Raw genomic sequence first — 16,253 nt, 5'->3', positions numbered from 1 at the left:
CGGCAACCCAGGGAGGCTGCCAAACTTACACAGCCCCAAGGGCTTGTCTAAATTATGCCAGGGGCCACTGTGGCCCTCAGAGCAACCCAGGATTGGGAGGGCTCAAAGATGGCTTAAAACCAATTTAGGCTTGCCACTACAACAGTTGCTTGAGTTAGTACACTTGATTTACTGCACTCAAGCTAGCCTAGCTCAAGTGAGATGGACCGAAATGCGACACATTCCATTTACACAATCTAATTTGGTTAGCAGCTGAGGAATTACAATTCGAGCTGCTGCATGACCACTATATTACCAACTCCCATGTCCGCAGCATTGCAGCTTCAACTCATCCTCTTCAACAGGCAATTCGCTCAAGCTAGACATTTTTGCACATGGACGAGAGTTGGGTTAGGGGCAAAACTCAAGTTATAGCTCAAGCTAGTGCTGCAGTGAAGACAAGCCCCTAGTCCTCACCACCTGGATTACAAGTTCTGTGCTATACCTCTACGAGGCACAGCACAAAATCCCTCCTTTTCCATGTATTTCACATACTGTGTTGCAAAATTAGCTAAAACACAGGCTTAACTAAATGAAAATGAGCCAATGATGAACACACATTAACCAAAACACATGCAAAACCACAAGAATATACTAGGGGAAAAAAACTTGCCTTCACAGCTTTCAACAGGACTAAGCCCTTCTCCTCTGTTTACAGTCCAGCATGTCTTGGTCTGAAGACCAATAAAATCCATTACCCCTGTGTATATGCGGTACCAGCTGGCGAGGACCACCTGTGTAGAAAATAGGATTTGAAGTTTCTAAGTAGGAACTTAGATTTACAGATTATCTCAATACCTACGGCAGCCTTTCAAACAGCCAGGAACTAGTAAAATGCCATGAAAGTGTTTCCAAGACTCTACATTTTTAATTTCTACAAAACTAAGGATTTTTGAGATGATTCACTCTGAATACCCAACATAGCTCTATTGCTCAGCATTAGTCTTAACACTATACCTGCTTAACATCAGAAGTCTATATACCCCATCAACCTAAGGCAGTGCTTCTCAACTTTTCCAGACTACTGTACCCCTTTCAGGAGTCTGATTTGTCTTCCGTACCCCAAAGTTTCACCTCAATTAAAAATACGCAAGTGTCGCAGCACACTATTGCTGAATAATTGCTTACTTTCTCATTTGTACCACGTAACTATAAAAATCAGTTGGAGTATAAATATTGTACTTACATTTCAGTGCACAGCATACAGAGCAGTATAAACAAGCCATTGTCTGTATGTATGACATTTTAGTTTATACCGATTTCGCTAGTGCTTTCTATGTAGGCTGTAGTAAAACTAGGCAAATATCGAGATGAGTGGATACATCTCCGGGAAGATCTTTACATACCCCTGGTTGGGAACCACTGTATTCAGAACCATGTAGGAATTGGTATATTTGAACATTTTATGGAAGGAGCTCTATGAGCCAACTTTGCTTAGCAGATGTCTCTCAGATGGTCCCAAATTTTTCCCACAAAGTTGGCAAAGTACGCATAGAGCAAGCTGTCAAACAACAAAGTATCCAAATACCCTATTTACACCCCTCTAATACAAGATCAAATTCATCTGACCAGGATACCTCTAGATATCTGATACAGAGAGATGGTTAACATGAAACTGAGACATCTCTTTAGGAAAAATAATCACACAGACATGAAGAACTGCATAATGTTCTTTATGGATACTAAGTAAGGAGAACACGATAAGGCTACCTCTTGGCATGGCCAGAATAACAGTAATGGACAAATCCTAAGTTTTGTATTAGTTTTTACTCCCTTCTTACTCAAGCTAATTCCTATAGAGTGAATTGGAATTTATCTTACTAAGGACCTCAGAATTTGCAATACCACCACACTTCCATAGTGCTGCCTTCCATTCAAAGATCTTAATGCATTTTACAACCAAGAATGAATTAAGCCTCAACACTCCTGAGAGATAGGAAATAGATTTCCTATCTGTAAAATGGGGATAATACTAAGGCACAAAAGTCAAGGCAAGACAGAAAGTCTGGCTGAACTGAGAATAGAACCTAGGCTACTCATCACTGAGATCTGTGCTTTAATTACAAGTGACCTTTAATCACAAGGCTATCATTTATCCAATTGCCATCACAAAGAACATCTAAACTGACTAGAGGAAAAGCAAATTCTGAAGTTCAAGAATGTCAGGCACACTCATAATTAAAGTTCCAAACAATGAGAACTGTGACCTAACATAAGAGGTAGTTGAAAGAAAGTTGCACTTCAGGGATGAATCCTGGCCCCACTGACGTGAAGAGGAGTTCTGCCACTGACTTTAGAGGAGATAGGATTTTAGCACAGGTTCCCCTTTTGTATCTCCTTTGTATGCACCAGAAGAAACAAATCAACTTACATTCTTAAAAAGGACATTTCTCTTTTTCAGCCCTCCTTGCAGAAACCTGAGGCTTGTGGGAATTAGATTCCTTAGCTACCAACTCTAATGTCTCTCAAAGGACTAAATGGTCGACCAGACCTTAAAGAGCCACTGATATACTTTTGTCATGAAGCACGTCATCCGCTAATGTTACTGAGTGCCACTGCACACTCAATAAATACTACAGAGGAGATTCTCAAACACCCTTGGTGAGGTAAGTATCTTAGTTAGGCTCCTTTGAAAATTCTGTCTGACAGACCCTGCTGTTTCATCAATACTTCACAAGAAATTCTATTTAAGTTGTAAGTGACCTTTATCAGGAATAAACTCTTGAGTCCATTCAAGGGCTGCACTAGTTTTAATTATTAGACACAGCTACTCATGTACCTGGTACTAAACACTAACAATATTCTTGTCAAAGGCTTCCTTAGATGACATGCCGAATGATTAAGGCTACATTTTAGTCACTGGTATTTTTAGTAAAAGTCATGGACAGGTCATGGGCAATAAACAAAAATTCACGGCCCATGACCTGTCCATGACTTTCACTATACACCCCTGACTAGAACTTTTTTTTTTTTGGGGGGGGGGGGGGGGGGGCAGCAAGAGGCTTCCCATGGGTGCCACGGGAGGGCAGCCCAGGTGCTGGGGGGGGGGGGGGAGATCAGGCGGCGCATGGCCGGGACCCTTGCTGGTGCTGGAGGGAGAGGGGGCGCAGTGGTGCTCGGCCTGGGACCCCAACTGGTGCTGGGAGTGGGGTGGGGGCTGGCGGGGCCTGCAGGCTCCGTACCTGGCTCTGTGCCTCTCCCCTCCCAACAGCAGCAGAGTTTGGGTGTGGGAAGAGAGCAGGGGGTTGGGGCACGGGACAGGGTGAGGCGCACTCTGGGTGGCGCTTACCTGGGGGGGCCGTTCAGAGCCCACCTCACACCGTCCCGTGCCCCAACCCCCTCCCACACCCAAACTCTGCTACTGGGGGGAGGGGGGCAAGACTGGTGTGACTGACGCAGGTACTGCCTGAACTGCCCCTGAGCCAGGCACATTGGCTGCTGCAAAAGTCATGGAGGTCACGGAATCTGTGACAAACTCGCAGCATTACTTATGATTGATGTAAATGGAGGAAAATTAGATGCAGGAAAACTGCTGTGTCAATCACACATCTATAGCCTCTTAGCTACCTGGACCACATTCAAATACTTCGTCAATGAAAGCTTGGAATCTGGGTTATGCCAACAAGATTCCAAAAGGATCTACATTTCTTGAACTGTAGCCTATTCATGCTCTTATAGCATGGCCACCGTGTATCTGATTGACCCTGGTCTTGATGTCCTCATTTATGATACTTATTTGCCATCTTTCATTTTAACCACTAATTGCAGATTAAGTATACACATTTGATCGGGTAGGCTCAACTTTGCTAGGTCACTCTTTAGCTGAATTCAAAATTCTCTACTGCTTCAGAATGAAAGGAACTTTGTATCACTCAAGCAGAACAGTGTATAAATGTTATACACTGGCATATTTTCAAAGGAGGGGAAAAAATGTATGAGGAATAAGGTTCCTATTCTGTATATAAGCTAGATTCATAAAAAACTTGATTTAGTCAGCTGATGAAATAGTCTCAAATATTAGTAAATACAAAGTAATAGCAGGCAGTATGCCCTAAGAGATCCATGTTTTGCATTTATTTCTCAACACAGAAGTCAAACTATGATTCATAGATCAAGGTCAGAATCTAATCTAACCTCCTGCGTACCACCAGCCAAAAATCCTCACTCGGTGATCTCTGCATCAAGCCAATAAAGAATTGTTATTTACTCTACAGTAACTGTGGTCCTTTGAGATATGTTGTTCACATGCACAACCTGCTCACCAACAGTGCCTCCTAAACGGTTTCTTAAAGAAACTGTTGGTGATGTGAAAGAAACAGGTTACCCTGAAGTTAAGCAGCATCACCAACCTGCCAGTCTTCAGGAGAGGGAAGAAAACAAGGGAAGAATGAAAACAGATTGCAACTGAAGAGTGGAAAATTAAGGTGTGAAAAATGCCTACAGTTTGATTGACTGCTGCCTGCTTGAAATCAGTTAGGGGGTACACCCCAGAGGAAACCAAATCATAGAAACATATAATAGCTACCTAATTTAAACGAAGAAGTTACCATACAATACTTAAATTCAGTTACAATATAATTAACTGTATAGTTCAGGGAAGATTTCTTTCTGCCCTATAGCAGTATCACTCTTTTCAGCACAATTTTTACTTTCTAAATAAAACACTAGGACAGGGATCGGCAACCTTTGGCATGCGGCAACCTTTGGCAAACCGGCCCGGCTCGCCAGGGGCTTGCCCTGGCAGGCCGCATGCCAAAGGTTGCTGATCACTAGGACATTAACCAGAGTTTTCACAGAAATAGCTACTCCTTTCAAAATATGGCTTACCTCTGGATAAAGATTGAACCTTTTTAACGTGTTAATCACCAGAGGATATTCAGTTAGTTTATCATTCATAATCATCCACATTCCATTCCAAAATGATGGTGCTTCAACAATCGTCTTGAAATAGGAATAATAAAGGCCCTAAAAGGATGCATAATTTAGCAGAAATTAATCAGGTAGTACCATTTGTATTGTCCTACATAAGATTCCTTCTTTTAAGCAGAATTCATTATTATAAGACTCAGACAAAGCTAGTCAGCACAACTACACAATTTTCCAAGTTTCTTCATGTTAGTACCATTTCGAAACTCAGTTGGGCAAAACACCCAGAGAACTTCCATTTTGTCTCAAAAGAAGCATGAAATACTATAGAGAAAGGTAGTTAAAAATATTCCATGCAGTTAGGACATATGTTTCATTAACAAAGTGACAGAGAAACTGGTAAATGGGGGTAAATGTTCACTTTTTAAATGTGTGCTTCATTAAATTAGTAACTTTATAAAGTTATGAAATAGGGTATTTAAAATTTTACATATATTTTTGTACATTAGGTCACAATATCATGTTTAAAATAAAATATATTTGAAACCCATTTGAAAGGGAACTCAATTTATATATGAAATTGGTACCTCAAAATTAACATATAAATATATGTTACTTATAAAGTATTTGTATGTGTTATTTTTTCTTGCTGTGGAATTTTGGAAATTATAAGATCAATTATTCCAGACAAGTTTTAAAGACTACAGTGTCGCTTTTTATTTAAATTATTTAGAAGAAAAAAAGATCTAACCATTTCAGTGCGAAAAGCCATCTCTCTTTCCAGCGTTGAAAGGTGAGAAAAATGACGGTCATTTTCAAAAAGAGTTGTAATATGACACCTGCATGAACAAAACCTATTCAGTTTCAATTTTCAGGTTTTGAAACCAGTACTGATTTATACACACTAGGAAACTTTTAGTAAATATTTTCACATCAGAAAACACAGCAGACCTAATGCAGCTACTGTAATTCAGTCTGCTGTTGTACTGATGATTACTTTCCACTCTCCTCTCTTCACACTATCCATTTTAAGTGAGTTAACTAAAATAAAGAGAATGTGAATCTACAAGGGTCTCTTGCAATACCATTAAAAAGGGATTTTTTTAAAAAAATCAAATGCATATATAAAAAATATTTTATAATAAAGTGCAAGAGACACGTGGATTGAAAGCTAAGTGCTCTTAGAATGAGCAAATCTGACTTCAGGGAAGGAAATTCTGATGTATGCCTACCAAATCAGTGAAAGATTAAAAAAGTGGAGCAAATGCTGCAATTAAATGGAAGTACTTTATATTTGCCCAGGGAAGTTTTCCCTGCTCAATGCTTTTTACTAAAGTACAATTATGTACCAGTATGAGGATATCAAATGGTGATTTTAATCTTAAAAAAGGATACAGATCGTGAGGGGGAAAAAAAAAAAAAAACCACTTGCCAGACGAAATATATATTTTGCCTCTGCAAGCATGCTGAGTAGGGTTGGCTCCTTCTCTGGAAGAGAGGGGAGAAAAAAGGAACAGAACAGCCAAGTGACTCTATCCCTTTATTAGGAGGAGGGGGGTTGCAAGAAACACAGCATTAGATACTTTTAGTTTCGGGGGGGTTGTTATGGGTTTTGGTGGACTGGTTTTTTTTGTTTTTTGTTTTGGTTTTTTTTTTGGAGGAGGGAAGAAGGAGGGCTAGGGGAGCAGAATGGCTGGAGTTGCTAAATTTTTTTCCACAGATACGTAGAAAAGCAGTCATTGATCCTTTCACAGATATTGCTCCTTTTAAAAGTGGGGAGTGAGACCTGGAGCTGAGGTCTTAGGAAAAACAGTAGTAACTGGGAGGCCAAGAGCCTACTGTGCACACAAGAGAGCAAGAAGAACCAGAGAAGCCCTGACAAGAGGCAAAATGGGATACAGAATTAGTACATTTATTAATGGGCAGAATTAAATAGGGAACAGATTTATTTGGGGGCCCTCATAACTGACTGGAGGATAGGAAGGAGTACCAGTGAAAATATGCATGGCTTTGAGGGTCACAGCCATATAGGTATTTTTCACCCAGACAGTAGACTTTGCCCTTGGGCAAAAAGTTTAGGGGGAAATCTTTCAAGTCCAGAATCACAAAAACAGAACAACTCTATGTTAAAGATGATGACTTTCACTGAAAGATATGAAGATAATGGATAAATTAGTCACCCCAGTGGCTTATTTATCTATCCATTCATCCATATATATGATGCTTCCCGTTGTTTTAAAACGGTAATATTTCTAATTACTTATATCAACCTTAAGCCAATAAAAATAATCTTACCAGTGTAAAACTCCTGCTAAAGCAGCTGTTTAAAAAAAAAAAAAAAAGGAGGTAAGTGTCTTCATTATCAAACATTTAAACTTAAAAAATGTTCTTTAAAATAATTACAGAACAGTTATCATGGGCCTGCAGACTGTGCTCAACTCGGCTTCTAGGAGAAGGAAGGATAGGAGTAACCTGTGCTGCTTTTGAGATGAACTTTTTTGGCCAACACTTAAGCATCTGGAATTAAATGGACAGTATTAATACATAATACTTCAATACATACCATGGATCATTCAAATGGACCAATTAGAATTCAAGCCATTTACTTCAAAAGGCAAGAAAGAAAAATAATAAGCTGTAAAAGCCAAATGTCACATCTAACTTGCTGACACAGTACACTTTATACATCTAAAACAGCAATACTAGTCAGATTTTTTTAAAGTAATATATTCTACTGTTAGCATCTTGTATGTCACAAAATATCTTGCATTGAACAAAAACTAGAGGCAAAACAGGCTGTATGACTAAAGGAAAATACATATACATTGTGCTTGTTTTATGTTGAAGAAAAATGTTACTTACAATTACTATGAAAATCTGTAATATAAATGTCACAGAAAAAAAATCCTTCCCCAGCAAACAAAATGCAGCTGAAAAAACATTTATCTGACAATGACGTTACATGCAGCTTTTAATAAAAACTTAAATGTTTGCTCATATAAAATTTACACTCCATCCTTAAATTTAGAATATTTTTACAAATATTTCTGGAATAAATTACATATAAGGGTAATCTAGTAGTCCCGGTCTTATTTTTGAATTAAATTCAATTTTACAGTTTCAGCTTGTCACAGATTTTTGTACTGACAATGTTTACATGCATTCTAGTGGAAAACTGGAAGTTTTGATTGCAAGGGAAGCTATACATAAGGTGTGTCAGCAATGTAACAGCTAATATTTAAATCACCAACAGTATGTTTTAGAGTTAATTATGCTAAGAGGAATGGGGCAGTTCAAAACTCCACAAGCTACTACATCAGTCTGTTTGCAAACTCAGTAAGACAACACTGCATTATTGTATATTCAGTTAACCTTAACATGTTTTCTCCTCAACCACGATGGCAAGAAAATTTTGTTTCAGAATCTAAGCTATTACAAAGAGTAGATTCCGTGACGCTGCAGAATGCAAAGGTTTTTGAATATAATTAGACCCACTAACTTAACCTTACATACATCTACAATGAGCAGTGTAAAGAGAAAAGATTCACATAGTTACATACATCCTGTAATTGTTTTTCACAATGCATTAAAGCCAATTTTACAGTATTTCAATTTTAAAACTGAAATTAATTACATATTAAAACAAAGCACTGAACTTGTGTTTCACTTCCATCAAAGGTACTACATATATTTCATACAGAAGCATATTCTTTAATTCAGCAGAAAAAATACATTCACTCACATTAGGTTTTACAATAATTTCTTATAGCTCTTTTTTTCAACTTCACAAATGCCATTCTTTATTGTGTGTTTATGATGAAACTATGTCAATAATATCATGCTTGCTTGCAGTCATTACCTCCATATCTGCATTTCAAAAGATGGTGAGAGCAATTTTGCTCTCTTACACCATTGTAACTTGAGTAGCTTCCTTGACTTTAGTGGAATTATTCCAGATTTACACAAATGTTTTCCATTTACAGATCTGGCCCAGGATATTTTAAATTACATCAGAAATATATACTTAGTATATTTATAAAAAAGGTCACCTTAGTGTAACTTGTGAGAAGTTCAAGGAGATTAGAGAGGCTATAAAAATAAAAAACTCAACAATGGGAGATTTCAACTATCCCCATATTGACTGGGTACATGTCACCTCAGGCTCAGGGCAGGATATAGAGACAAGTTTCTTGATGCCTTAAATGACTGCTTCTTGAAGCAGCTTGTCCTGGAACCCACAAGATGAGAAGCAATTCTTGATTTAGTCCTAAGTGGAGCACAGGATCTGACCCAAGAGGTGAATATAGCTGAACCACTTGGTAATAGTGACCATAACATAATAAAATTTACCATACCTGTCGAGGGGGGAAACACCACACCAGTCCACCATGGTAGCGTTTAACTTCAGAAAAGGGAACTACACAAAAATGAGGAAGCTAGCTCAACAGAAATTAAAAGGTACAGTGCCAAAAGTGAAATCCCTGGAAGCTGCACGGAAACTTTTTAAAGACACCATGTGGTGAGGCGGTGTGGTTCCCTGCCGCCCCGGAGAGAAACAAGCCCCTCCGGACACCAGAGTGGGTGGAGCCAGGGAGCTCTGAACCCACACCCCAGAGGGTCAGGCGTTGCCCCGGAAAGATAAAAGCCCAACCTCAGGGCTCACTGGGGAGGCAGCTGGCAGGGAGGCCAGACACCTCCAGCCTAGCTCGCAAATGGGAAAGCCCAGCGGCCTGCAGAAAGCCCAAGGACTGGCCCAACCTGCCCCACGCCAGCTACCCAGAGGAGTTGCCAAGTCTACCCCTGGCCAGCTATCCCGAGGATCCCATGGTGCTGGACCCCCCTGAGGACCTCATCCTGACCCAGGTACCTCAAGAGGGGGAGTCTGGAAGTAGCCTGGGGGCAGCCGACCCTAGTCTGGCTGCAGCACTGCCAGAACCCATGTCAGCGTGTTGCGGCCAGGATCCCCAGTGACACACCAGCGGGTCTTCTGCCGCTGCTAGGGCACCGGGCTGGGATGCAGTGGACTGGGAGGGCCTGTGTCCCCCGGCCACCCAAATCGTGGGTGGCAGTCTCCCCTTCTCCCAGGCCCTTTGGAACGTAGGGCCTGGGCCTACTGTTTATATACTGTTGTTGCTCAGCCCTGCCTGAGCGCCTGACTCACCAGTGCCCTGCCCTGACCCAGGGCCTGGGCTTACTGTTGTATTTCCACCTTCACAAAGGCCACGGAGGAAGGCTCATGTAGTCGGACTAATTCCCGGCAAGACCTATTCCCCAATTTGGTGAGGCGGTGGGGTTCCCTGCCGCCCCGGAGAGAGACAAGCCCCGACTAACCTCTCTACACACCCTAATAGAGGCTGAAATTAAATGTATACCTCAAATTAAAAAGCAGAATATGAGGACCAAAAAAAGTGTCACTGTGGCTAAACAATGAAGTAAAAGAAGTAGTTAGAGGCAAAAAGGCATCCTTTAAAAAGTGGAAGTTAAATCCTCTCGAGGAAAATAGAAAGGAGCATAAACTCTAACAAATGAAGTGTAAATATATAATTAAGAAGGCCAAAAAAGAATTTGAAGAACAGTTAGCCGAAGACTCAAAAAGTAACAGCAAAAAAATTAAATACATCAGAAGCAGGAAGCCTGCTAAACAACCAGTGGGGCCACTGGACGATCGAGATGCTAAAGGAGCACTGAAAAGCCATTACGGAGAAACTAAAGGAATTTTTTGCATTGGTCTTCACAGCTGAAGATGTAAGGGAGATTCCTCAACCTGAGCCATTCTTTTTAGGTGACAAATATGAGGAACTGTCCAAGATTGAGGTGTCATTAGAGGTGGTTTTGGAACAATTGGATAAATTAAACAGTAATAAGTGACCAATATCAGATGGTATTCACCTAAGAGTTCTACAATTTCACATTTGAGTTCCTTCAGAACTACTAATTGTGGTATGTAACCTATCATTTAAATCTGCTTCTGTAGCAGATCAGCGGAGCATAGCTAATGTGATGCCAATTTTTTTTAAAAAAAGCTCTAGAGGCAATCCCTGCCATTACAGGCCAGTAAGCCTAACTTCAATACCAGGAAAACTTGTTGAAACTATAGTAAAGAACAGAATTATCAGACACATAGATGAACACTATTTGTTGCATTTGACGAAGTGGGTATTCACCCACAAAAGCTTACGCTCCAATACGTCTGTTAGTCTATAAGGTGCCACAGGACTCTGCCGCTTTTACAGATCCAGACTAACACAGCTACCGCTCTGATACTATTTGTGGGTGAAGAGTTAATATGGTTTTTGTAAAGAGAAATAGTGCCCCATCAATCTACCAGAATTCTTTGAGTGAGTCAACAAGCATATGGACAAGGGTGATCCACTGGATATAGTGTGTGGGGATTTTCAGAAAGCCTTTGACAAGGTCCCTCATCAAAGGCTCTTAAGCAAAGTAAGCTGTCATGGGATAAGAAAAGGGCAACAAAAATATTAGGGATATGGAACAGCTTCCATATGAGAAGAGATTTAAGACTGGGACTTTTCAGCTTGGAAAAGAGACGACTAAGGGGGGATAAGATAGAGATCTATAAAATAGTGAATTGTGTGGAGAAAGTAAATAAGGAAGTGTTATTTATTCCTTCTCATAACACAAGAACTAGGGGTCACCAAATGAAATTAAAAAGCTGCAGGTTAAACAAACAAAAGAAAGTATTTGTTCACACAATGCAGTCAACTTGTGGAACTCTTTGCCAGAGGATGTTGTGAAGGCCAAAACTATAATTGGGTTAAAAAAAAGAAAGAAGTTCATGGGGGATAGGTCCATCAATGGGTACCAGCCAGGATGGGCAGGGATGCTGTCCCTAGTTTCTGTTTTGCCAGAAGCTGCGAATAGGTGACAGGGGTAAACCATTAATGATTACCTGTTCTGTTCATTCCCTCTGAAGCACCTGGCATGGGCCACTGTTGGAAGACCGGATACTGGGCTAGATGGACTTTGGTCTGACCCAGTATGGCCATTTTTATGTTCTCCTGTTGTAGTGCTTTTAATGCTCTTATTTGGAATATTAAAAAAACACCCCATGCTCCATTCTTCAAAGATTTATGCACATACTAAATCTTTGAGCCCAACAGAACTATTTGGTTGCTTAATGGGACAACATCCATACTTAACGGTAAGCACATATACACATTTTTTCAAGATTTAGAAATAATTATGTAAAAGGACTCTATTGCAGCAGAACTTGAATGGCATACTAGCATTCAAGCATAAACATGTTAGCATCCAAGCATAAATATGATTTGGGAATGAAGTACTATTGAAAAGGGAAGCCATTCTTAAGTCACAACATTTGGCACAGATCTGCCTCCAGAACAGAGGCTGAGATTTCTTCATACAAGTGTCAAAATGTACTGGTAAATGACTTATGCTTTCAAGAACTCAAGAAGGAATAGCAATCATATTGTAATTTGTTATATTCTGTCTTGAAACTTAATTATGACAAAAGAATAAGGGTGAACTATTTTTCAGGCTCACTATATAAAGATTTATTGAAAATTCAACTGGGTGAGGTTTTCCAAGAGTTCAGCTCCCAGTGAGGCATCTAAATGAAATGACCAGATTTTCCAAAGAAAGGACAATTGAAGCTGCAGGATGCTGAGCACTTTTAGAAGTCCTGCAACTTCATTTAGGTGCCTAAATAGGAGCTGAGCTCTTGTGAAAAATCTCACTCCAATAGTCGGTGCTCAGTACTTTTGAAAGTCTGGCCCTTTCAAGATTAAGATTACAAAATTAAAGCAACAAAACTGTAAACCAAGCTTTTGTCAAATGTTCACATTTTAAATCAGATTTTGAAGTAGACCTCACATATTTACATTAGTATGGATTTATATTCTGTAGGAATAAATGGGTATGACATTTATACTTGGACCCATTCACTTGTTAGCCCTGGCGTCACGGCCAAATTTCAGCTCTGGAAATAATATTCTGCCTACCTAAATCCCCTCTGAAATTTCAGCTGAACAAAGTATTCGATTCCTGCCTGAAACTGGTTGTTTAGTGTTGTTTAGCCTTTTAAACAACAGTTGTGTTTCAGTCTAAGAGGATGCTGTATGTCACTGGTGAATGAAACGATTTATTGACAATTTACTTATCAATTACATCGTAATAACTTATAAAAATAGCAAATTTCTTCCTATTTCTCTGATACAATTTCTTCTAGAATCTAGCCAGGTTTAGGAGATATCAGTAAATATCACCCAAAATTTTACAATACACTGAAGTTATTTAAAATAAGATTAAAGATATTTAACAGATAAATAATTTGATGTTTGTTGATTTTACTTTAACTTTAAGATCCAGCATTTTCATTTAACATAGCAAACAGGTATTTTACAATGATTTCCAGTAGTGTGGCAATAAATTTAATTTTTGTCTCATAAGCATAGTATGTCAAGGAATCATCTTCCTCTCCTCCCCCAAAATATAAGAAGTTTGATATTATATCCACATATATTTAAATGCTCTTAAGCTAATAATGCTAACTAACAAAGTGTTCCACAGATTACGGTATTGAAGCAATAAAGGTCACAAGCCAGGGCATTTCTTGGAAAATAATGACTGGCTAAAAGAAAGCTGATCACCCTAAACTTCCATCTTAGACCATTAACCTCAGCCAGTTATTAATTTCTCCCACAAGTGTCCTGGGACAATGGCGTTATAAATAAAGTAAATTAAAAAATTTGAAAAATATGGGGCTATTTCCCCCTCCTTTTCCAAAGTTACATACTGAACTCGTACACTAACAGAGTAATAATTTGTGTAAGTTGTTAGGGGAAGAGAATGTTTGTATGTTAAGAATCAAAAGATCTAACTGACTGAATAATTAGTAATATATTACAAGTTCCAGGTGCATTTCTAGGGAATTATGAAAAATCAGAAGTGTACACACATATGCACACCTAATAAAAAGTAACAAGTATCAGTCAAATACAAATACATTTTTTTTTTATTTGTATTTTAGCTTGCATAAAGGATTTTATTATTGGCTTAACTGTGCTCTCATTTAAGTCAACACTAAACATTACTGTCAAGCATCAGAGAGGTAGCTGTGTTAGTCTGGATCTGCAGAAGCGGTAAAGAGTCCTGTGGCATCCTACGAAGCGCGTATTCACCCACGAAAGCTTATGCTCCAATACATCTGTTAGTCTATAAGGTGCCACAGGACTCTTTACCACTAAACATTATTGCAAATCCCATCCTAGATGTTTATTTGTGAGAGTGAGCGGTTGTGCGTGCACAGGCACCAGAGATACACACACACACAATGCAATAGGAATGATAACTAACATGCAAAGAAGCATGAGGGTTTCCCCCCTAAATTACATTCCAGACAAACTCTGATATAGTACATTTTTATAAAGCAGTGAGACCTTAAGAACTGGTATGTTTGTCTCCTTACCTAGGATAAAAGTGAACCATATCTTGCTATCTGCTCTCATGATGAAGGCCCCTTTTCCTTCAATAAATACTGTAAAAAGAAAATAACTGTCTTAGCAGTATTTAGTTTTAAACTTCAAACAATGAAAAGCAATCTCATTTAAAGAGACTGTTCTCAGGCTGCACCATTAATATTCTACAGCCACCTTGACTTAGCTTCAAAACAGCTGAGATAAACTGGATACAGAGTGACCAAACCTATTTAAAAACAAAAATCAAGACTACAATAAATATTTTATTTCTATAGAGTGCCTTAAAAACACTTTGGACAAAAGAGAGAATACTTAACAAAATAGCTTTACATTTGAATTGTACAACTTTCTAGCATAAAGTTTTGACTTTTTTTCTTTTGAACCAACCAACCCCCCAGTCCTTCATCAAGGCACAGTCAAGTGCCAGGTAGATTATCCCAACAGCAATGAGGCTAAATAAAATTAACGTTTTTTTAAAAAAAAGATGTAGTTTCTGATGCTGTATAAATGGTGTGTGATGTCCTGTATTGTTTTCATAAAAACCTTCAACTTTATAAGGTTTTTTTCTCCTGCTTCCTCACGACTACTTTCAGGGTCCTTTCTCCTTGGGCAATTGACTCTATCTAGAGCTGGAACAGTGAAACTGACCACACACCTCTGACTGCTGTCAACTCCCGTTAAATATACGGGGGGGGGGGGATAGAAACGTTTCCCCCCTACTTTTTCAATTAGAGGGTTACCCTGAAACACAATTTTCAGGCAAACTGGTTTCCACCCTGCCAGCGGCCCCTGGGCAGCGGGGAGCACTCCCCGAGCAGGGCATGTGGGGGGGGGGGGTGAAAGCCTCTCCTGCCCCAGGGGCTGCGCTGCCTGTCGGGGAGGGTGGCTGTGGCAGCAGCGGCCCAGCAGCACCCCAGTGTGCTGGGGACAGGAGCACGGAGACGTGGCTGGGAGAGGGGCCCCGAGGCTGATGCCCCCTGAGGGGAGCAAATCCCGTTAACCCCGCTTCCCAACGGGGGCACAAGATGGAAGCGGCTTTGTGCACAGCCCCCCCCGCCCCACCCCACCCGCGATCCCGCTCACCTTGGAGCCCGTGTCTCCAGTCCCGGAGCGACCCCTCTTGGCCCAGGCCCAGCATCGCCCTCACCCTCTGGGCCAGGGGGCGGCTGGGCTTCTGGGGCTCGCTCTTGGCCCCTTTCCTCCCGGCTCCTCCCTTCCGCATAGCGCCGGCCCCGTAGGACAGCTGCCTGCCTGGCTGCTTTTGCTGCAGCCCGCGGCCGCTCCCGGGGCTCGCTCCGGGCTGGGGCGCCCCAGCGGCTTGGGGCGGGGGCGGCTGAGCGCCGGTCGGCTTGAGCGGCGACTCTTTGTGTCTGCCTCGGGTTTGCACGACCATCTCCGCATAGTCCCCGCGAGCGGGGGCGGGACGGGCTACGGGCGACGCCCCGGGGCGGTCACCCGCCGCTCCTGCCCTGCCGAATCGCAATCGCTGGCGCTGGCCCGGGCCGCGCCGCCGGCTCCGCCCCGGAGGCCACGTGGAGCAGGCGGGGCGCCGGGGCCGAGTCTCGCTCCCTCCCAGGCAACGGGCACCGGGCGTTCTGCGGGGAACTGTCACCGCAACGGCCGGACGCCGGGCCCGCCCGCGCGCCGCCCTCGAGGCCAACGGCTCTGCCCCGCCTTCCTCTCGCTCCACCCCCCGCTGCTCTGACCCTGACAGCCCCCCTCCCCCAGCCCGTGCGGCTCTTCCTGCCTTTGCCCCTTCTGCTCCCCTGAGCCTCCTGCCTCACTCGGGCTGCTGGGAAGCTTCTCCAGGTCCCCTGGCTGCCATGAGCCCCTCCTCGGGGCTGCCCCTCTCCTCCTGCCCCACCCCTCTTCCTGGCTCCCTCTTGCTTG

At 41.6% G+C, this 16,253-nt stretch overlaps 1 protein-coding gene across 1 annotated transcript in view; it reads right to left on the bottom strand.

Moving 5' to 3' along the window:
- Positions 1–15,756, bottom strand: part of DPY19L1 (dpy-19 like C-mannosyltransferase 1) — a 96,080-nt gene extending 80,324 nt beyond the window's left edge. Inside the window, exons 1-6 of the mRNA XM_077811038.1 lie at positions 15,447–15,756; positions 14,354–14,422; positions 7,201–7,225; positions 5,657–5,744; positions 4,867–5,004; positions 653–773 (exon numbers count right to left, since the gene is read on the bottom strand). Coding sequence (XP_077667164.1) covers positions 653–773; positions 4,867–5,004; positions 5,657–5,744; positions 7,201–7,225; positions 14,354–14,422; positions 15,447–15,756 — 751 coding nt within the window. The remainder of the gene's footprint in view (positions 1–652; positions 774–4,866; positions 5,005–5,656; positions 5,745–7,200; positions 7,226–14,353; positions 14,423–15,446) is intronic.
- Positions 15,757–16,253: the final 497 nt, after the last annotated feature.

This window comes from Eretmochelys imbricata, chromosome 2, assembly GCF_965152235.1.
Source record: "Eretmochelys imbricata isolate rEreImb1 chromosome 2, rEreImb1.hap1, whole genome shotgun sequence".
Classification (NCBI taxonomy): domain Eukaryota; kingdom Metazoa; phylum Chordata; order Testudines; family Cheloniidae; genus Eretmochelys; species Eretmochelys imbricata.
Note: the sequence above shows the minus strand (reverse complement) of the source record. Positions and strands in the feature narration are given on the sequence as shown.